This window comes from Catharus ustulatus, chromosome 17, assembly GCF_009819885.2.
Source record: "Catharus ustulatus isolate bCatUst1 chromosome 17, bCatUst1.pri.v2, whole genome shotgun sequence".
Taxonomy (NCBI): domain Eukaryota; kingdom Metazoa; phylum Chordata; class Aves; order Passeriformes; family Turdidae; genus Catharus; species Catharus ustulatus.
Genome location: NC_046237.1, coordinates 6,353,527 through 6,375,031, shown reverse-complemented (window position 1 = coordinate 6,375,031; position 21,505 = coordinate 6,353,527). Strand labels below are relative to the sequence as shown.

Genomic DNA, 21,505 nt, shown 5'->3' with positions numbered 1-21,505 from the left:
GGGGGGACAATGCTGCTGCTGGGTGTTAAAGAGCTAATCTGGCTCAGCACATCTGGAGATGGGCTTTCTGTGCTGGGAGCTCGGCTCCTGAACAGCTTGGTGACCATGTCATGGTGCACTTTCAGCATGAAGGATGAATTTGGGCTCCCAATATGATAGGCTGACCTTTGGGAAGCACGGAGAAAGGGAATGACTGTGCACACTGGGATTTGCAGCGCAGGTCTGTTGCAGAGTGGGCTCACAGGTTGGGTCCCTCCTGTGACACTGTGGCAATGTGTGACCACGGGATGTGCATCCATCGCAGGGCGCTGCCCAGCCCTTCCCGGGGTGCAGAAGGGTTTTGAGCGGGGTGCCAGAGCCTGGTTTGGGGAGCAGACACTGCGCTGGGGGCAGGAAGATGCTGTACCTTGATCTGAGAGTGGGATGTCAGACCCTGCTTTAGCGGGGACCCACAACACCAAACACCGCTCTCCTTGGGGCGCGCGGTCCGAGCCGCTCTCTTTGAATTTGGGGCGGGTGGGGAATGCCAAGCCCGGCTTTTTGGGAGGGGGGCAGTGCGAGAGGCTGCCGGCGGCGGGGGACGCCAAGGGTTAAGGGGGCGGGCGGCGGCGGGGCGGCGCTGGCGGAGCCGATTGCAGCGGCTCCTGCGGCTCGGGCTGCGCCGGGCGCGGAGCAGCGGCGGGGAGCGCGGGCGGAGCCCCCGCCGGAGCCCCCGCCGCCCCCGGCCCGCCGCCCCCCGCCGCCACCATGGTGCAGAAATCCCGCAACGGAGGCGTCTACCCGGGGCCCGCCGCCGAGAAGAAGCTCAAGGTGGGCTTCGTGGGGCTGGACCCGGGAGCCCCGGACTCGAGCCGGGACGGAGCGCTCCTCATCGCCGGTTCCGAGAGCTCCAAGAGGGGCAGCATCCTCAGCAAGCCCCGCTCCGGGGTGTCGGGCAGCGGGAAGCCCCCCAAAAGGAATGCTTTTTACCGCAAGCTGCAGAATTTCCTCTACAATGTGCTGGAGAGACCGCGGGGATGGGCTTTCATTTACCACGCATACGTGTGAGTAAAAGGGTGGGGGGCGAAGCTGATGGCAGAGACGCCCCCGGCTCGGGGTGCCCTCCTCCACCCCCTCGGCCCCCCGAATGCGCCGGGGAGGAAGGATGCTCCGGCTGCGGGGAAGGGATGCCGGGTGCCAGGGCTGCTTGGGGAGCCCCGGGGGATGCTGCGGGGGGCGGAGGCTGAGCCGCTCCCCCCCATCCTCTCCGAGAGCAGCCGGGCCGCCCGGCCGGGCCGCCGCTGCATCCCGCATCCCGCATCCTCATCCCGCATCCTCATCCCGCATCCTCATCCCGCATCCCTCGCCCCAGCCCAGGCGGTGCCCGGGGACCGGGCGGTGATGGCCATCCGGGGAAGGGGGCGGGGGGAGAAGCTGCCCCTGCAGAGCCGGGGGGTGGCTCCCAGGAGAGGTGCGATGCACCGAGCCCGTGCCTCCCCCTGCCCGCTCCTGCTTGCGGGGGAAGGGGCTGCTCATGCGGTCGGTGCAGGGGGCTGGAGCAGCGGGAGTGATGGGTAGCGACGGTTCCTCCGTCTTGCTTGAAATCACCATAGCAATGCTGTGAGCAGAGGAACAAAAAGCTCCTCTCAGGCACCGTCTCTCCTCCCCCCCACCCCCCAGCATCCTTCCCTCCCCGGCCCCATCTTTGCCTGCTGGGTGCCTGCAGTCGGTTTGGGGCCGGGCTTGGTTCTGGGGCTCTGCTCAGGGTTCTGGAGGTATTTCTTGTCCCCCGTGGGAAGCGGCTGAATGGGAGATGTGTCTAGAAAGAAACGCTAATCTGTCTGGGGCTCCCTGCCTGTGCAGGCGAGCGGTAAACAAAGGAGCATCCCCGGGCGCACATCTCCCCTGGTACCCGCGTTTGGGCAGAAATGGCCCAGCTGACCCGCGTTTGGCACAAGGATTCCCTGAATCTCTGAAGCACTGCTGCATAGGAGCGCAGATGACTTCCCGTTGTCCCCAGGATTGCAAAGGGAGGGTCAAGATAAATCTCGGTGTTACTGCAACTCCCTTCCCTCTGGGACTTTCCTCAGTCCCACCGGGCTCTTCCGCAGGCCTGGGCTCAGGCTGAGGTGCTCCTTCCCTTGGCACCAATGTATTTTTGTTTAGTTTTTGTGTTTTTCCTCATGGCCATGGCCTCTGTCAGCCACGGCAAAAGGATTTTTGGGGCCTTTTCTGTTTTCTCCCCCCTCCATCCTTTTGCAGTTATGCTGCTGTAGATAAGGAGTTGGGATGTGCTTTCTGCTCCTCAGCCATTTTGTACCTTCAGGCCTTCCTTGGAGGTGTTGGTGGGACCAGCTGGAGAGGGGAGATCCTGGCTGGGTGGAAGGGGCAGATTTGCTGAGCACTGCAGCGAGCTGGGGTCCTTGGGGAAGCTCATCTCCCCAGGGAAATGGGAGAGGAGAGGAGAAGAGAGAGCATCTCTGGAGCTCAGCTGATGAGCGGTGTGAATTCCAGCACTGGGCATCCTGAGCACCTTTCCTGCTCCCATCCATCCTCTGGAGCTGTGGGTGGTTTGTGTCACAAAATCTTGTGTGGAGGGGCTGAGTGCTGACAGTGTGAGCTGTGTGTGCACTGAGGGTGGGGATGTTGTGTGCAATGAGCTCTGTGCTGTTAAATACAGGTGAGACCCCAGCTGGGGGACACTGGGGTGACAGTGGCAGAGATGCAAGGGGCTGAAAGCCAAATGACAAACAGCAGGGGTAGCTTGTCTCTGAGGGCTTTACAAACACCTTGGGCTTCTTCAGCTGCTCTGTCTTAACTTCTGAAATGCTTGGCTCTCTGTGGTGGCATTTTCTTGGGCAGCCAGGGAGGAGCAGGGTCACCCCAGCCTGCCCTGTTCCCAGTGCCAGGCTGTTCCCAGTGCCCCTTGGCTCTCACCACACAGCTGCATCCCCCCAGCCCAAGTGCCTGCCTTTGTTCTGGCCTTGTGACCCCGCTTGTATCTGCTGTGGCACCACAGGGAGCTGTGCAAAACCAGCCTCTGCCCCCACCCTTCATGCACCTGCTGGGAAATGGAGGCTGAATTCAGGGCTGAAGTGGCAATTGCACCAATGTCTGTGAAGAGTTGGTGTTTTCATTGTTTTTCTACAGTGTGCTGGGAAGTTCTATGGACTCTGGTTTTCTGTACTATACACATGATAGGCTTAGCCTTGGCAGATTGCTGTTACAAGGGTAAGGGAAACTTCACCCAAAGTTACCAGGATCAGCTGGTGCATCAGTTATCCCCCCTTGCTGCCCAAGTGAGCCTGGCATGGCCTGTGCCAGGGCTGTGAGCACTGGAGTGGGTTTTGTAACTGGAAGTCAGTAATGCAGGCAGACAGAGCAGATAAAAAGCTAATTCAAAGGTGTGGCAGGATAACAAGGCTGCCTCAAGGTCACAAAGTTTGTATGGAAGAGCTGAAGCCATTCCCATGTCCCAAAGGCCAGTGCAGTGTCCTACCTGTGCTTTTGGGGACCCTCTGTCTCCTCGTGCCCCAAACCTCATTTTGTGCCAAAGCCTGGAGCACAAAAGCACCTTTAGCCCTCATCCTGCAGGAAGGGGAGTCCTGAAGCAGACTGGATGAGGATGCCCTGTCGTGGGTTCAGTCAGCCCTCTCTATGCCAGCACCCCAATTTCCCTGCTCCTGCTGCTCACAGGCACTTTCTTGCATGAAGATTTATTATTGTGAGTTTGTGATGCTGCAAGGCTGGTTTTTATCTCATGGAGATGCTCACAGACCCAGCTGCCTTTCCAGGCATGAAGCTGCTCCAGGGCTGCTCAGGCAGCTCCCTGCACCCAAAGCCAGGACAAAAACTCTTGGGACTCTCCCACCATGGAGATGTTTTAATAAATAGGAGAGGTGCCTCTGGGTAAGCACCTCTGCTAAATTCCTGCCTGCAGAGGCCCAGGCTGGTTTTGCACAGGGCTGCTGATGCTCTGCCTTGAGATGCCTGTGCAGGTTGCATTTATTTCCAGTGCTGCATCCCAGATCCAATCCATCTGATTTCATTCCCCACCTCTTCCTGCTGTCGATCACTCCCTTTTGCACCATCTCATGCATAAGAAATCAGGGAAATTCAAACCAGGGAATCTCTCACTCCCCCAGCCCCAGTCTCATCTCAGATGTTGCCTCTCCAAAAGCGCTGGAACCTCTGTGAGCAAAAGTACAGTTTTATATTTCTGTGTTATGATTCATTTTTGTACTTAATAGCTCTTCCCACACTGACACAACTGGGTGACCTGCTCTTGGGAGCTGTGTGGTATATATGATATATAATATGTATTTTGCACAACCCCATGGACAGCTGAGCCTGGTGGGCCTCATTTTTGAGTGTAGCTAGAGGTGGTCTGTGGCTCCCAGAATTCTGAGCCTTCTTTATCTTTCACCATCTCCCAATATTTCTGTCAATATCTTTATTTTCTATTCCCCCCCACTTTTTTTTTTTTTTCTGACAGATCCTTAATGCAGCACATGGCTTCATTCTGTTCAAAGCTGAGCTGAAACTTGAAAAGTTGAGCTGTGTCTAAATAACAGGTCAGGCTTTTTGAGGGGTACATCAGCACTTAGATCTCAATTTAGTTCTCTGTACAGGTGGGCATTTGGTGTCTAATTTTTTTCCATTTTATTACTCTGAATGAATTTTTTTCCTTCTGTTATTTTTTGGCTTGGTTTATGTTAACCTGTCCCGGGCTCAGGAAGGGCTGTAATACTTGAAAGTGATTTTTTGTCCCTACCTGTCATCTTATTTCAGGAGGGATGACTGTGTTCTGTGCCAGCCTAAGCAAGGTGTTCACTCTGGGCACCCCATGGTCTGAGTGTCTGGAATCAGACAGGGATTTGCTGATCCCTGGGGGAGCTGCTCAGGTTTGGACCCTGAGCTGAAGAAGGGGCATTTGGAACAGAGGCAAAAAACCAACCCGGATTCAGGCACTTTTAAAGCTGTGTGTTCAGGAACCAGCATCATTCTTGCATTTCCTATGTAGAATTTACAACCCTAATGCATCTCTTTAACCATGTTAAAAATAGTTTGGGTGCATTTTTCATCTGCATACTGTGCACCATACATTTAGTTAATTAAGCAAGTGCATGGACTTAAATTATAATAAGGAGGAACACTTCCTCCCTGTCTAATTCTATAAAAATTTCCTTGTACCATCTCTGTCCCATTTGTTCTTTCCTTTCCACCTCTCTCTGCAGTGTCCAGCCTTCCCTGCCTGCATCCTGGCATGGCCATGGCTGGCACAGGGGGGTACAGAGAGTGGATGAGTGCTTCCCTGGAGTTCCAGGGTTTCTCTTTGCAGAAATGCCCTCTTTTGTGACTCCTCTCCCTCCTCAGAACCGATGAAAGCATGGTTATTTCACATAGATCCATTCCCAGATAATCTCTTACACCAGAATTCAGGGTAAATGTGGTCGGACAGTCTTGACAGTCCATCCCCACCCCCTGAGGTGGGGTGGTTCATGGCAAGTCCTCACCCTCAGACAGGGTTGTGGGGGGCAGTACAATGCCACCAAACCCAGCCCATCCACCAGTGATGTACAGGGACTCTCCAGGATTCTCCTTCCCACCTCCAGGCTGAGTGGGATGAAGGGGCCAGGATGGATCTCCCATGAACTCAATGGACCTGCTGGGCTCTGAGCTCCCATGTTTCTGCCCTGAGCTCTGGGGTTGTGTCCACCCCAGGGACCAGGGCACCTTCCTGCTGGGATGCCTCACGAGCTCCTCTCCAGCTGCTTAGTCAGAGCTTGGTGGGAGCAACCTGATTTCAGTGCTTTAATGTGTCACGTTCCAGCCATCACGTTCACCCCACACTGACATTAAGGAAATGAAAAACAAGCTGATCCCCTGGGTGACCTCCTTTTCGTGCTGCAACACACCTCAACCAATGAGTCTTGCTAGGGTTTGATGTATAAAAAATGGAATAACCCAAAATGCAAGCCCCAAATACTGCACTAAAGGGAAGATGGGCATAGCTCAAAGAGACGTAGTTACAAAAATCAGCTTTCTTGATTTTCTTTTTATTTTTTGCATTGCAGCAGGAGGAAGGGATGACAGGGTGAGACACTGTGTCCAGGGTGAGCAGGACACAGGCTTTGCCTGCCAGGCATCAGTGGTGCTCACAAGAATAAAAAACATGTAAATTTAGTGTTTGGCTTCTGGGAGTTAAGTAGCAAACATTTAGCCCTGCATAACCCTTTTTAAGGTAACTCAAATGCTTACTGGTTTCTTAGTTCCTAAGGAACAGATTGTTCTTTAAATTGTGGTGACAGGGAGATGTGCCAGTCCCTTTTCCTGCCATGTAATCTCCTGTGGAACAGATATGGTAGAGCTGAGACAGGTGGAGAGTGGTTCCTACAAAGGATTAATGGCCTGTCCTTGTTGGTGTGGTGTCCCTGTACATCTCCAGCATGAGATGCACATTGCTTTAGAATAATACAGTGATTTTTAGCCCCCAATGGTCCAAAAGGAACCACATTGCAAAACCAGATTGTTGTGGTGGTCTGGACTGAGTTTCATGAATGTATTGAGAATGCATTTAGACTGTATTTAGATGTACTTGTGAGCACACAAGGCAACACCAGGGAGTGCAGCAGGACTGTGGGTGCAGGGTCCTTCACCACCGTGTATTTATTTAAATGGCCCCTAATCAGGTTGCAAGACAAAAAGACTTGGGCTATTCTGACAGCCAGCTGTGACAGAAGATGATTCCACCAGGACTGCAAGAGTAGGTGTTTCAATGTAAATTTTGTTTTCCAGTAAGAGCAATCTGTGTGACCAGCAAGTTGTGTGAGCTTGCTCAGCTCCCTGCAGCTGTGGTGGCCTCGCTCCCCACATGGTTCTGGTGGCCTTTCCCTGGGCAAGCTGCAAAGGCAGCCTCCTGTGACACTGACAGGTGTCTTGGGGGCGTCCTGTGCATTTATTGTGAGCACTGAAGTAATTACTTGCAGTGTTTGGTGGGGAGTATCTCGCACAAGGCCTGGCTGGGATGGTGAGAGCTGCTTCCTTACAGCCTCAGGGCATCTTGGCTCCACGGCTGCCAATAAACAAGGGAAAGCACAGAGTTCCTGCAGAACTCTCTGGTCTCTCCTTGGCATCACTCCAGCCTTTTAATGTGCTTTTAGATGTGTGGAAAAGTTTTGGTGTTGGTAAGCATCCATCCAAGTGATCTTTTTGAGTGGATTGGGTGTCAAAGAGCTGCCTTTTGCAAGAGAGGGAGCAAGAAGACCTCTGGAACCTTCTCACCTCTCACTCCTGCTGCTCTAGGGAGGTGATTTAAAGCTACATCAGAGTCACTGGGGTTGCTGGGTGCAAGCCCTTGTGACTGAGCAGCCACTTGATTTGACTTGGGGCCTATAATGTCCAGATGTTTAAGGTGCAGTGAGCTTTCATTGTGAATTTGGTGGTGCTCAGGTACGTGCTGGATTCCTCGTGGAAGTCCCACAGGAGCCCCAGTGCAGGCTGAGGTGGGCAGGTTTGCCTTCTCTTGCCCATTTCTCTCTCTTGGAGGCAGACGGAGCCTGACTTCCCTTGCACACCTTAGTGAGACCAGTCCAGGCAAGGAGGAGACAGAGCCTGGCTTGATTTCAGACTGAAAAACGGGAGTGAGTGCAGGCATCTCCACCTCCTGCCACAGCCTGTGGGAACTGGGGTGCTCAAAGCCAGAACTGCACTGTGTAAGGTGAAGGGGAGAGGTGAGGCTGATCCACATTGACATGGGATGACCTGGACCCGAGATCCACCTTTGAGAAGTGGTTTGAGGAAGGAATCTTTGAGCAAACCCTGATCAACTCTTGTGATCTGCAGTGCAAGACTGGAAAAAATCAGAAGCAATCAAGCCTTGTTGATACCAGTTGTAGCTCCAGTTGTGTTTCAGACTGAAGTGCCCAGGTGCCATCTTCATCCAGAGATCCTCCTTTTTTTACTGCCTCCCCTGGCAGGCTGGGACAGGGAGAAGAAACAAGAGGATGGGCAAAGGCAGAGGGAATGACTGGGTTAGGAGGGAGCTGCTCTCCATCTGACTTTCCTGGCAGTCCGTCGTGGCTGGTGCTCCGTCTCTTCAGGACAGATTTTGCCTTCCAGAGGGTCTTTCCCAGGCATTCACAATTTCCTCATTTGTAAACAAACCCTGATCTGCCTGGCAGTCCTGCTCCCTGGTTTAGAGCTCTGCCAGCCCTGGGGAGGTGACAGAGTGGGAGCAAATTAGGGCTGGGGTGGCAGCAGAGCTGCTGTCACGCACTGCAAGGGATGAGCACAGCGGGGCAGGCGCTCCTGACAGCCAGCCTGTCACTCTCCATGAAGTTATCATGATGCCCAGGAAAAAAATAAGCTATCAGAAATCCTGACTCAAGGGTGGCTGGTGCACACCTCGAGTATTTCCTGTATGAGGGCAGTGTCTGGGTACCTGCTGTGTCTATTCTTGCAGATTTGCCTTGGTAGAAAAAAAAACTAACATGGGGTGCAAAGGAAAAAGAAAAAAAATCAGTTAGATAATAGTTCAAATGAATAGAAAGGGGAAAATATTACTCTGCTAATACTACAGCAGTGTACAAGCAGCCCTATGGGAGCAGAAGTCTACAAGCTTCTGTTCTCCCATCAAGTCAAAAAGAGCCAGTCCCTGCTGGAAGAATTGTGTGTTGAGCATTCAAGACACAGAAAAGGCATAAAACAGTTGTTGGGGCACTACTGGGAAATGTTCTTTGTGTTCCACTTTTCTTTTTAACAGCATTTCCTGTCACCTGTTTTGCTTTTGGATTGGTGGTTTGGTTGCTGTCTGTGCTCCTTGGGCCTGCAAAGGAAGGTGGGGTTGGCTTTGGCCAGCCTGTGGGCTGAGAAGCTCAGCAGGGCTAAAGTTGGGCTGGGAGGATGAAGGTGGCATCTTCCCAGTGCCATGGATCACCCACAGAGGGACAGTTAGCTGTTCATTACAGATGCAGCAGTAGAGGGCTGTGAATGGGTCTTATTGACTTTCTCCTGTTGGGGTGTTATATGTGGCAGTGAAATGACAGCTCTGGGAGACTCCTCGTGCATGTTTATGGGTCTGTGCTCAACTCAGAGTCTCAAAGTGGCCATTAATTGGGTTTATGCTTGCTGGGAGGTTTGTTACCTGATCTGAAGAATGTAATAAGGGATGTAAGAGCACTCCATCTTTCACTCAAGAGGAGAGGAAAATATGTGAATGTAAATATCTGTATATTATAGCTGGACAAACAGGGAGAGTGGCTCTGCTTCCTCCTGCCACTTCAGGCCATATGGTGGCTGAGCCTGAGTGCTTCCAGGAGGGGCAGTGAAAAACAAAACCTCTCCCCAATAACAAGGACTGCTCAATGCTCCTGAGGCAGGTAGGCTGCAGGAAGGGCTTAGGCTGATGTGACCATTGCCTCAATGTTGGACATTGATATTTTCCAGTGGTTACTCATCCTTCCTCTTCCTTTATGCCTGGCAAGGCTGGTAATGCCAAGTCTTGCCCAGTTGACCTCTTGCTAGGCCTTCCTCCAAGCCTTCTGGGGATTATTAGCAGTGATTTGTGCTTTAAGGACTGGTGAGATTCCTGAGTCATCCCCTTAGGCAGGGAGCTATTTATTTCAGTGTGTGTGTTGCACTCCCTGGGAGTGGGTGTCTCTCTTCCGCTTTTGGATCCTGCCCTGACACTATATAAAGACTCCAGGCTTGAATGAGCAACAAAACCAACCCTGAAAGTGGCTCCATCCTTTGGAAGATCCGTGCTGCTGATCCCATCTCTCCTGGCTGCAGGAGCAGGGCTGTTTGGAGCATGGGTAGGAGCTTGCATGGGATGTTTGTCCATCTGGGGTGTGGAGCTGCTGGGACAGCTCCTGGGCACCTGAGCATGTTCTGTGTCTTGTCCAGGAGCAGCTCTTGCTCCTCAGTGGCTCGTGGCTGAGGGGGAGGTGGGATTTGTCCTGTTTTTCCCCCAGAGGTTGCTCTGCTGGTCCTGTTGGGTTTTTGATTGGCAGGGGTTTCATTATTTAGAAGAGATGAGGTATTGAGTGGCTCTAAGTCTCCACTGGTATCAGAGCAGGCACTGGAGGTGTCATGGGCTCCTCTGGGACGCTGCCAGTGCAGGAATTTTGTTGTGTCCTTTTCCCCAGGATGGGTCTTTCTGGGCACACCCCATGCCTGCAGAAAGCTGCCCTGCAGTGAATCTGGGGGAGAAGGAGCAGCCCCTCTCAGGGAACTGCACAGAAGCCGGTGCTAATGGCAGTGCTCATCCAAACGCTGACTTCACACCCAATTAAGCATCACCCTGAGCCAGAGGGACAAGTCCTCATGTCATTATGTCTTGAACTCAATTGCTGGCACTTCATGAGGGCTGTGTCTCCATAGCCTGAGGGAACAGAGCATTTAATCCGTATCAGCACTAAAGAAACTTGGTTAATGTGATGTCTGGTTTGGTTCTTGTGGGTAGGGGATGCACATCTCTGTCATGGTCTTTTTCTTAGTTTTCTTAGTTTCTTAAGTTTTTTCTTAGTTATGGCTATTCCTCTAAGGAAGGAAAAACACTTAGAGAGAAGGAAAATTTCATGTGCTCTTTGTCTGTAATTTACCAGAATTTTGCATTGAATTTTTCTTCTTCTCCATGTTTTCTTCTTTTAACATCTAGATGTTTTTAATGCTATTCTTAATTAGCAGCTTCTTGCTTATTGAGCCAGCTAATGAGGGATAGAAAGAATTTCTGCAGTGACCTTTTGTAGCTGATGATGTTTTTCTTTTCTGCAACAGAAAACAGATATAATTTGAAACCTTCTCTGAACTGCCCCTCCAGACCCAGAGCCTGCACCCTCCCGCTCCCAATGCATATGTGGGTGGGGGAGCACCTCAGGTCGTATGAAATGGCAGAGAAAGAGCTGCTGAGGCTTGGTGTGAGCATCAGTAAATTAATGGGATAAATAAAATCAGGGAATTGCATTAGTAGGGATCTTAAAACTCATCTTGTTCCACCCCTCCTTCCAGGGACAGGGACACCTTCCACTGTCCCAGGCTGCTCCAAGCCCTGTCCAGCCTGGCCTTGGACACTTCCAGGGATCCAGGGGTAGCCACAGCTGCTCTGGGCAATTTGTGCCAAGGTCTCGCCCTCCCACAGGGAACAATTTCTTCTTAATATCTAACTAATCCTGTCCTCTGTCAGTTTAGATGACACCGTGTAGGTATGAAACTTGGTTTTAAATTGGCAATGGTTTTAAACAATCTCAGTATGGGGAGAATGAGTTGGGGCTGTAAGTGCAGGAAGAGGTAATGGAAGTTTCTGAATAAGACAAAGGAATAGGACTCTAAAGTTGTTTCTATCCTACTGCTTTCACCAGGAGGTGGGGATGTAAACATCTACAAGTAGGTGGGACATATCCCAACCATGATTTGGAATAGCTAAACCTAGGAAACCTCCTAATAATTCAGGGCTTGATCTTGCCTGGACTTGGCTCATCCATGTGCAAGAATTTGGGAATCTGGGGAGCACCTCCATCAAACCTGCCATTTTTGCTTCCCCTCTTTGCACACAGCCTTCTGTGGGTGTGTGTTTGGCAGAGAGCACCTGCCCAAAGCCCAGCCTGCTGTACATAAACGGGCTGAACCTCCAGGAGGAGTTCAGTCCTCTCTGGCCTTGCTCTTCCCCCCTTGGGAGCTGATGGCTATTGAAAATCACAGAGAAATTCATGCAGGTAATGAATTGCCTCCCCATCTGTTTCTGGGGAAGCCCATCTACCCTGCAGCCACATCCCCGTGGGATGTGTTGGGAAGAGTGGCTGGAGCCGAGCCTGACCCTGTGATGCATTCCCTGCTGCCTGCAGTGGCCTGGGATGTTCATCCCATCTGGGAAACACAAGGGCTGGTAGAGCCCAGGGCAGCAGCACAGGCCTGATGGGCTTGCTCACTTATTTTTCATTTGCTAACAGACAGCAGAAATTAAATGAAGATTAATTAAACTTTTTTTTTTCCCCTCCTTCCTGCTTCCTCTTGCTCTTTGCTGTTTCTAGGGAAGACTGGAGATATGTGCTGGAGAGGAAGCTCAGCTCTGAGCATCCTTCCACAAGTGCAGCATATGGCCCCCATGGGACTGCAGGGAAAGGCCCTCTAATTATGGGGAAAGTCCTGTGAGGCTGGCTTACACAACCAGCATGGAGCTGCTCCTGCTTGGGTTTAGCAGCAGGCTGAGGATGCTGTGACTCCAAATACTACCTGGCTGTTATCCATTCATGGCTTTGTGTCGCTGTCGGTGTCCTGAGCGTGCAGCGTGGAGCACGCACGCGGCTCCGAGCCAAGCAGGAGGCAGAAGGAGCGTGGGGGAGCATGAAAGGGACACAGATATTTACAGAATGACAGAATTCCCAACAGCCCCAGCACATCTCGGGGCTGGCTGACATCACCAGGGGCATGTGGCTGGGATGGCACTGAGTGAAGGTGACTCCTGTGGCAGGAGCAGGATGCCCTGATGAGGATTTGGGCTGTTCAGCACAAAGTGAAGGTGATTTCTCTGGCAGGATCAGGGTGCCCTGAGTGAAGGTGACTCCTCTGGCAGGAGCAGGGTGTCCTGATGGGATTTGGGCTGCTCTTGGGCTCTGCACTGGCTGCCTCTGGCTCCAGCACCAAACCAGCCTCCAGGAAAGGGATTTAAATTTAAGGCTGTTGCAAACGCCTTGAGCTGCTGCCTAGGGGTGGAGCAGCCCCTTGGCTGTGGTGCTGGGCATGGCCTGGGGTCATGTGCTGGAGGACATTGCTCCTGTGAGGCTTTGTGCTGTCCTTTAAGATGCTGTGTTGGCTCTGGTCCACGTGAGCTTTGCAGTGGTTTTGTGCCAGGCTTTGTGCTACTCCAGGAGGATTTATTGCTTGCTGAGGGCCATGGACATGTCTTGAGCTAGACCTGGGTTTAACCTCACCTGTGCCCCTGTGTGCTGGAGGAAATCATCACCACGTTTTCCAGCTGGGAGCTGAGGTACAGAGGAATTCAGTGACACAGGATGCCTGCAGCATAAAAATCCAGCATCCCTGCTCCCCAGGCTGTAACTCTAGCCTCTCCCTCCTCCAGCTGCAATAACCATTTCCCATACAGAGTAGGAGCCTTCAGGATGTATCCTTGTCCCATCACGCCTTCCTCGGTTTTGAATTATTAAATATTGTCTCTGATATCCATTATAAATGTTTTTAAGGCATAGTTACTTATCAGAATAGAAAATGCTCTGGTTTTGGCTTCATCTGCTTATGGGATTTACAATAAATGAGAACAGTTAAAAAAAAAGGGGCTGGAAGTGTTCAGGGCCAGGTTGGACATGCCATGGAGCAACAAGATCTGGTGGAAGGTGCCCCTGCCTATCACAGGAGGGCTGGAACAAGGTGATCTTGAAGGTCCCTTCCAACCCAAACCGTTCTGTGATTCTATTAAAAGAAAAAATCATGAGAGGCTTCAGTGGCAGGTAAACACAGAGAAGTAAGATCTTTACCAGAGGATGTCCAGTTCTGTTACAGTGGGCACTGGTTTGTGTCTTCTGCTTAAAACAAAATCCCATTATTCATTAGTGTTAATAGGCTGAAGAGTGTTTGTTGCTGTGACTCCCACGGTGCCAGGTTGTGATTTGTGCTCTGGAAGGGCTCCCTCCCACCTCCTCATCACCAAATCCTGCAGCTGGCACTGGGGCGCACCAGCCTGGCTGTGTTAGAGCCAGGACTGTTCCTCTGCCTTAGAGGGAGCAAGGAGAAGGTGCAGATGCAGAGCAGGAGCCCAGGGCCAGCTGCAGATGCAGCCAGCTGTGAGCTCAGTGCTGGTTCCTGTGGCTCCTGCAGTCCTGGCTGCTGGAATTCCCAAGGTCAGATCCGTGCCCGCTGCCTGTGAGGAATGGGTGGTACCTGCAGCTCTGCAGGAGATGGTTGGAGCAGCACAAACCCAACCCTGGTCCTGCTGTTGGTCATTCCCTTGCTGCAGCAGGGTCTTGCCCCACAGCTGGGCACATCTGTGTGTGTCTGTGCCAGGCACCTGCAGCATCCCCGGGTGCAGCTGCTGGATGTGACCCAGGTGGGAGATTCCCTGTTTTTCCAGAGGAATGAACTGTGGAAGCTGCCTTGGGAGTGAGCTGGGAATTTGATGTGGGATCTCACTGCTGCCAGGCTGGCTCTGATTTCCTCTGGAGCCCAGGGGAGAAGCAGCATCTCCTTCCCCCGTTCCCAGGCTGAGCTGCAGCAGCTCTCCCAGGCAGCAGCACGGCGATGCCGCAGGGCTGGGGGAGCTGCTGGGGGACTCAGATCCTGCCTGAGAAAAGGGGTTAAAAGCAGGTTTTTGCAAGCCTTTGCCTGCCATTTTAAACGGGAAGGATGTTTCCCTGGCAACGAGATGGATGCTTCCCAGCAGAGCATATGGCTTCCATCGACTTTGATTTACCAGCGTGTTGAAATGGCAGCTAGATAATCTCTCTCCAGCTTTACTGTGTCCATGCCGTGTGTCCCTGTTCCTTAGGAGTTTTTAAAGGATCCAGCCCCTGCAGTGCTGCTCCTGCTCCTGTCCCAGGGCTGGGGCTGCTGGGGTCCCGTGCCAGGGCTGGGGAGCTTTGCAAAGAGGGACCTGCACAGAAGACCTGAGCATTGCCCAGAGCAAAGAGCTGGAGGAGCTGGAAGGGAAAACCTTCCCTGCCTCTGCTGCCTTTCCCCATCCCAGCAGCTCCTCCTCCTCAGAGATTATAATCCACAGCTCTCTCTCCCTATTCTCCTCCCTGCTTTAAATCATTTTTAGATGTTTTCCACCTTTCACCACACAATCATCTGCCTGCTACAGCTTGCTATTTATTGTTGTGTTTACTGGCACAGGGAAATAAGTAAAGGGAACAAACCTGTCATTTGCTGTGCGGGGGAACATGGGGGAGCTGCTTTTGGGAGCTCGTGGCTTTCCCAGGCTGGCTGGTGTGTGCCAGCCTCATGGAGCTCACGTGGCAACCTCCTTTGAGGGGTAAAAACAGGGGGGAGGAGGTTTTTATCCTCACTGCTGCCCATCACTTTGGCAAACTTGGTGAAAATCAGCCAGCAGGTCCAGATTCTAGGTAGAGACAGGGCAGTCGTGTGAGGCTCATCCATTGCCTGAGGAGATCCACAGAGGTTTGGTCACCACCTGATTGGTGCTGTCTGAGCCTGATTCCCATCTGTCCATGTCTGGTTCATAGCAATGAGCAGCAGTGAGGGACAGGCGTGGGGTTTGGGAGCTGCCTGGGTAATGCAGCCGTAACTGAAGAGGTTGTGCTGGCCTCTGAACTGCTGCACTGCAGGAACAGCTGGGGGGAACATGCACCATCCCTCCCCTCTTCCACTGATGGAGGGTTTGGGGGAGCTTTGGGTGAGGTAATGTCACCTTTTCTGCAAGTTTCCAGGTGGGCACAAAAGCCCTGACCTGGGCTTGCAGCAGGACCCTAAAGCTGCCCAAAGGAGCTCCCTCATTACCTGAGGTTGCCTTGATTTCCTGTGGCAGGGCCATGGCTTTCCTCCTCTTTCTGAAGCTCTCTGGGCAGCCTGTCCCTCTGCAGAAGGTTGTCAGTGTGTGAGCTGTGCTCACCTGCTCCCATCCACACCTGGCCATCCACCTGCAGAATTTGGGTTATGCCAGGGAAGAAGTGAGAGGTGACAGAAGTGATAAATTGTCCTTTGGTGCTGGGGATTAATGTACCAGAGAGGCAAAGAGAGGCTGTGCCAGGCAGCCCTGGCACTGCCAGGTGTCACGAGCTGTTCTGTGCCCTGAGCCAAGGGGTGCCAGTGTGGGTGGGGGCAGGATGATGTCCCCATCACATCCAATCTGGCTGCTGCTCAGGAAAACTTTGCTGATGGAGAGGAAAAGGTGGAAAACGACTTTTGAATTCAGAGTTGCAGCTCCTGGGGAGACTCAGAATAGTTCTGTTAGTGCTGAAGTTAAGCAGGGATTGACTGGCAGCTGATGTGATGTTCTCCCCTCCCTGCAGCATAGCTGGGCTGGTTCAGCAATTTTTTAGGGCTAAAGAGCACTGCCTTCAAAATGCTGAGCTCTCCAGAGATCCAGGTTTGTTTTGCATCCCTTCACCCTGGGCAGCTCCTCCAGGCTGCCTGTCTGCATGGCCCAAATGTTCCCATCCTGGCAGGAGCAGCTTCACAGGCAGGGGAAGCACCAGGGCTGTTCTGCCACCTCTGCCCCATGGTATCCTACCAGCGTGGGGAAGGGAGCAGAGCTCCAAAAGTGACCTCTGGCCTTTTATTTATGGTGCTGCCCCTAATCCTGCATTTCCTCTTGTGCCAAACTCTGTCTCAGGCATCTCAGAGTTTGGACCCAGCTGGGCTGGAGCCTCTCCTGGGGCAGTGCAGCCCCCTTGGCCTTCAGGGGATTATTCCTGATTTGTGCTGGAGTGGGTGAGAGGGAACACCAATCCTGATTGTTGTGGCATTCCTGTTATTCCTTGGGTTACATTTTTTAAACCCAGTTTGGGGGTCATAATCTTTTGGGGATTGAAATCCAAAGGCTATAAGCCAATTCTTTTGCACCTTGGAATCCAAAGGCTATAAGCCAATTCTTTTGCACCTTGGTTGTGAGCTCCTGCTCACTACAAGAGAGGTAAAATTAAGCAAATGTCGAAATTACCAACTCTTAGATTTTACATGGGCAGTTTGCAAATACTTCCTTATTTCCCCAAGATTCTGTTAATTAAACAAACAAATGAACAAATGAAATTACCAGGGCTTTGGTAATCCTTGCATTTTACACTTTGGTGTTATCCATTAGCCTCTGGCTCTCAGAAACCACATCCTTGTCTTCTAATTATCAAGGAATGAAGCTGGGGATGGAGCCTGGGAAGTGACTGAGGCATCTGAGTGCCTTCAAAATTGCCAATATCTTGTCCCTTCTCCTTCACTCTTGGCTGGGAGGGAGCCCAAGAGTTCTGGGGTCCTGCTTTTACAGGAGCACAAGGGCCTCGCCCATGGGGAAATAGAATTTTTAAAGGCAGCACAAGCATTTTGAGCCATTTAATTGCCTTCTGTGGGTCTGGGACAGTTCAGGTGGCTGCTGAGAGCTGCTGAGTGTGGCAGCAGCTCCCTGAGGATGCTCTCAGTGAGGATTTTTGTTTCTGAGGTGCTGCTGTAGAACCAGTGCAGAGTCAGAGATGGGGAAGTGAAGCTGAAGGAGCTCAGGGGGATGGAGCTCGTCCTTTCTGGGCAGGAAACGTCGGGCTCCAGCTGAATCGCTGCTTCTGGGACAGACCTTTGAAAAACCAGCTACTATTCCTGTGTGCCACGGGAACCAGCCCGATTGGAGACAATCTTCCTATCTGCAATTAGACCAGAGCCTATTTTTGTATATCCCATTCCCTCGAGGAATGTTTAGATGAGATGCAGCATTACATTTTATAGGGACAGCTTTCTTTTAACCCAGTTCTAGAGCTCACCTAAGTCAGATCGAGTGACCTGCCCAGGTCAGTCTGAGGAGTTTGACCTCAGCAAGAGCAATTTTAATTCCTGCATGTTCCTGCCATGCAGCATTTCCTTGGCTTCTGAAATTTGTTTTTCTTGAAGTGTGGAAAAGCAAGGCTTAAGAAACAGCAATAACTTGATCTTCAAATAGGGATAAAGGTTGGATCAGGAAGGTTTGTATTCCTGTGCTCACTAGCAATGATTTCTCTCCTCTCCAGGGTGGGGAGGAAGCAGAGGCTCTTTTGGGGAAATACCCTGTGGGATGAGAGGCAGTGCTCAGATTTCAATCTGAGTACTGTGGGTATTGCATGAGACAGCAACTTTCCCTCACATTAAAATCAATGAACATGATCTGAATAAATGCCTGCACAGACATTTTAAGAATTACTTAAATGTCCAATATTTTATACTCTTAATTTACCTCCCAATGCACTGTAATTGCACTGTGGGCTTTAAGATTCTCTCCCATGAACCATTTCTGCAGCTGCATGAATATATTTCTCCCCACCAAAATTTTTGAAAGAAAGCCTCAGCCCAGCAGAGCTGGATCCCAGCAGGAACAGACTCTTCTGGCAGGTGCACAGGCTTGATTAATACTTTGGGTTTTCCTCCAGACATCTGGCTCCTCTGAGGCTGCGTGTGCAGGGCGAGGAGAATACGCAGACAAGCATTTCCAAGTGATTCATTCTGGGTGAGGACAAAGCAGAACATTGGAGCTAGAACTTTGCATGCAGTCATTATTATTAATAAGGCTTTTATTCAGCCTAAGTTAAATGATTAGAGCCAGCCTGTAAAAAGCCCAAGCAATTCCTTACATTTAGCTCCTTTTCCCACTGTAAATGTTCAGATCTTGATCTCCATTCCCTGGCATTTCCAGACAGCTTTGTTTCTTTGAGCCTTCAATCCAGAAAAGCTCTTAAGCTCACTCTGGCTCCTAAGTGTGAATATACATAGTCCTTTGCTGGACTAGGGACAAGTTACTTCATGGAAACCCAATTTCAGCTCAAAATTCCTGCAGCCCAGGGGTTTGGATCAGGACTCTGTCACTCCTGTTACAAGCAAGGGCAAAAGGCTGGAGGAGCTTTTGGAGCAGAAACTAATTTCAGAAGTGGTGGATATTGAAGGAAAAATTTCCTAAATCCTGTGTTTTATTTCTGAGAAATGTGCTTCCTAAATAGAAGGAAGGCAGGGCAAGAGGTTTTCTTGTGAGCTGGTTATGCCACTTTGCCGTGCTCTTACAGGGGGTTTCACAGCTGTGTGGCACTTGGGGACTTGGTTTAGTGGTGGCCTTGGCAGTGCTGGGGAAGGGTTGGACTCAAAGATCCTGGAGGGTTTTTTCAACATAAATCACTCTATGATTTTCCTTCCCATCCCAGGGCCAGCCCTTTACGTGGATCTCTGAGAGCCATTTCTGTGTATCCTGATGAATTCTCCCCTCCCAGCACACCACCTAAAGCCTCACTGTGCCCACCACAGCCTTCCCTGGAACACTGCTTTGGTCCTCTGGAGATGTTCTAGTGCTCTTTTTAGACCACCTGCTCCAGTGGGAGTTGTCAGTCCCAAGGCAGGGGTTTGGAATTAGGTGATATTTAAGGTCCTTTTCAACCCAAACCATCCACAGCACAGTCCTCAGTGCTCTTTATGGCTTTGTACAAGCAAGGGGGTTCTTATCAAGGCTGCTCAGGCATCACCTGAGTGCACTGAGAATGAGAGGAGCTGTAAATGTTGTCCCAGACAGGCCTTTGATAATGATTTATTAAAAAGTTGATAAACCATGACAATCCCTGCCTTGGAACCAGCCAGTGTGTTCACCACAAACAATGTTTCCTACCCTGAGCATCCCCCAGGCTCATTCAAGGAGCAAAATCTCAGGCTGGAGGATGGGGCTGGGCATGGCTCACTGCCCTCAGGAGTTGTTTTTGGGAAGGAGAGCATTTATTAAGGCACACCACCAAAAGGCAGGACTCTCCACTTCTATTTCCAGCTTTTCTAGTGACAGAATTTGCCTTGGGAGATGATTTTGGCTGAGACCAAGGGATGTGGGAACACAGAGTGAGATGTTTAGGCTTCTCCTCAGCCTTGGAAGTGAGCAGCCAGGTTGCAAGTCACAGCAGGATTGCTTACATGAATAAAGATGATGGATGCTCCTGGCTAAGGGTAGGTGCCATATGACAAAGTCTTTATCTCACAGTGTTCTCAGCATTTTGCTTCTGACTCAATGGAGGTTTCAAATGAGCTGCAAATACTCCCATTCTGATTTCGAGGCTCTCTGAGCACTAAAAGGCATTTGCCAATCTCTGTTTCTCTTTGCTGTGGATGCTCTTTCACCTTCATTTATTATCACTTCTGTATTTTCCTGGCCTTTGATTTACATCAAAGTTTTAGGTACTTGAACTGCAGCGTTTTCCAGAGCCCACAGCAGTCCCAGGATTTACTGGGATTGCAGCTGGGTTGCACATAAGCATGTCAGTTTTATTTTAGCACAATTATCAATGCCCTGTTTACATCCCCAAAGTAATTTTCAACTTTTGTTTTAAATGTTTTAAGTTGTTTTTCAATGTGCAGCTCTTGAATGCCTGTAGTGGAAGACTCTTTCCTTTCCAGCTTTGCCCCTTTTAATTGAACAAATCATTAATGGCCTTTCCCAATTCCAGGGAAAGCCATCAAAGTGGCAACGAGCACAGTGGTTTATTACAAACTTCTGTCACCTCCTTGTGTTGTATCCATCCAGGAATCCAGTTGCTAATTAGTGGTGCTCCATCAGAGGAACCCCAACATTTCTGAATGTCAGGGAATGTTATTTGAATATGAGTATTTCAGGAATAAATTTAGAGGCCTTTTAAAATTCTTATGTAAATGGGCATGTAGATTCCAAGGGGGTTTCTTTTGGAAGGCAAATTAGATGATTAACCTGAGAAGCTTTAGGATGATTCCATCATGTGCTTTCACTGAGGAAGGGGAAAAAAAAAAGAAAAAAAAGAGAAGGACAATCTTTAGTGTTTCATGCCATTTTAAGTATTTTTATTTCCAAGGGGCAGTTCAGTCATTCCTTTTTCTGTTGCTAACCTGAAGCACTGTGGATATGAAATCTGGATATGCAGATTTTGTGCTGGGATTTAAAAACTGTAATAAGAAGCTTGCACGGGTGTTTTAAGTCAACATAACCTTTAGATGTAAAGTCAGACTTTGGAGGTCTTTGGATTTACTGGTATTAGCAGCAGTCAGATTTGCACAGCTGAGTCTTGGCTGAGCTTAAAGGTCTCAGCAACAGGTGTGGGGGATGCCAGAGCAGCAGAAGGTGCTGGGGGCTGCAGGAATGAGTGGTGGGGGAGAAAATGCAATGAGTGGCTCAAGACAGATTTCTCCTTCCTGTCACTGTGATCCCAAACCCCCTGAATCCTGCCCAGAGTTTGGGATGCTGGGTGCTGACTCCAGCCAGGCATCAGGCAGGACCTGCCTGCTCAGGAGGAGGATATTGTCTTCTCCAATGTTTTGAGCAGAATTGGCATCTTTAATGTAAAAATCATTAGATGGGACCTAATTAATGTTCCTTATTGCACATTAACATTTCCCAGAGTCAGGCTGCAGACGTAATTTGCTTTCATTAGATATGTAGCTTTAAAAATTAGATTAATCCCAACTGCTACACTATTTATTGGCTTGTTTCCCTTCCCCTAGCTATCCATTATTATCTGAAGCCCTTTCCTGGTCTGTCTGGGTAGATTAGGTGGAATTAAAGCAGAGTCCAGCTTCCTGTTCCCCACTGCCCTCCCTCTGTGACAGCTCAGAGGATCCATGCCCTGATGTGCACGTACCTCTCAGCTTCCCTCTTCCACTCCTCTTCCAAACCTCTGCAGATCCCTCAGACCTCAAGCCCCCAAATGCAGCTTCCTTGCAGCAAGGTGTTGTTCTCTGAGCCTCCTTTTGCAGCCCCCAGAGGCTGGGTCAGGCAGAGAAGCTGTGCATCACCGTGGAGCTGTTTTGGGATGTGTGTGCAGCTCATCCTGTGCTGCTCCAGAGCCTGCATCCCTGGCTGGCAGTGCTGTCCTGACCTGGTGGCTGGGACAGG

The 21,505-nt window shown here is 50.8% G+C and overlaps 1 protein-coding gene across 11 annotated transcripts in view; it reads left to right on the top strand.

Moving 5' to 3' along the window:
* Positions 1–727: 727 nt before the first annotated feature.
* The window catches only part of KCNQ2 (potassium voltage-gated channel subfamily Q member 2), a 73,378-nt gene continuing 52,600 nt past the window's right edge, over positions 728–21,505 (top strand). For all 11 annotated transcript variants that reach the window (XM_033074948.1, XM_033074940.1, XM_033074943.1 and 8 more), the window contains exon 1: positions 728–1,043. In XM_033074948.1, coding sequence (XP_032930839.1) covers positions 748–1,043 — 296 coding nt within the window. In that variant the 5' untranslated portion in view covers positions 728–747. The remainder of the gene's footprint in view (positions 1,044–21,505) is intronic.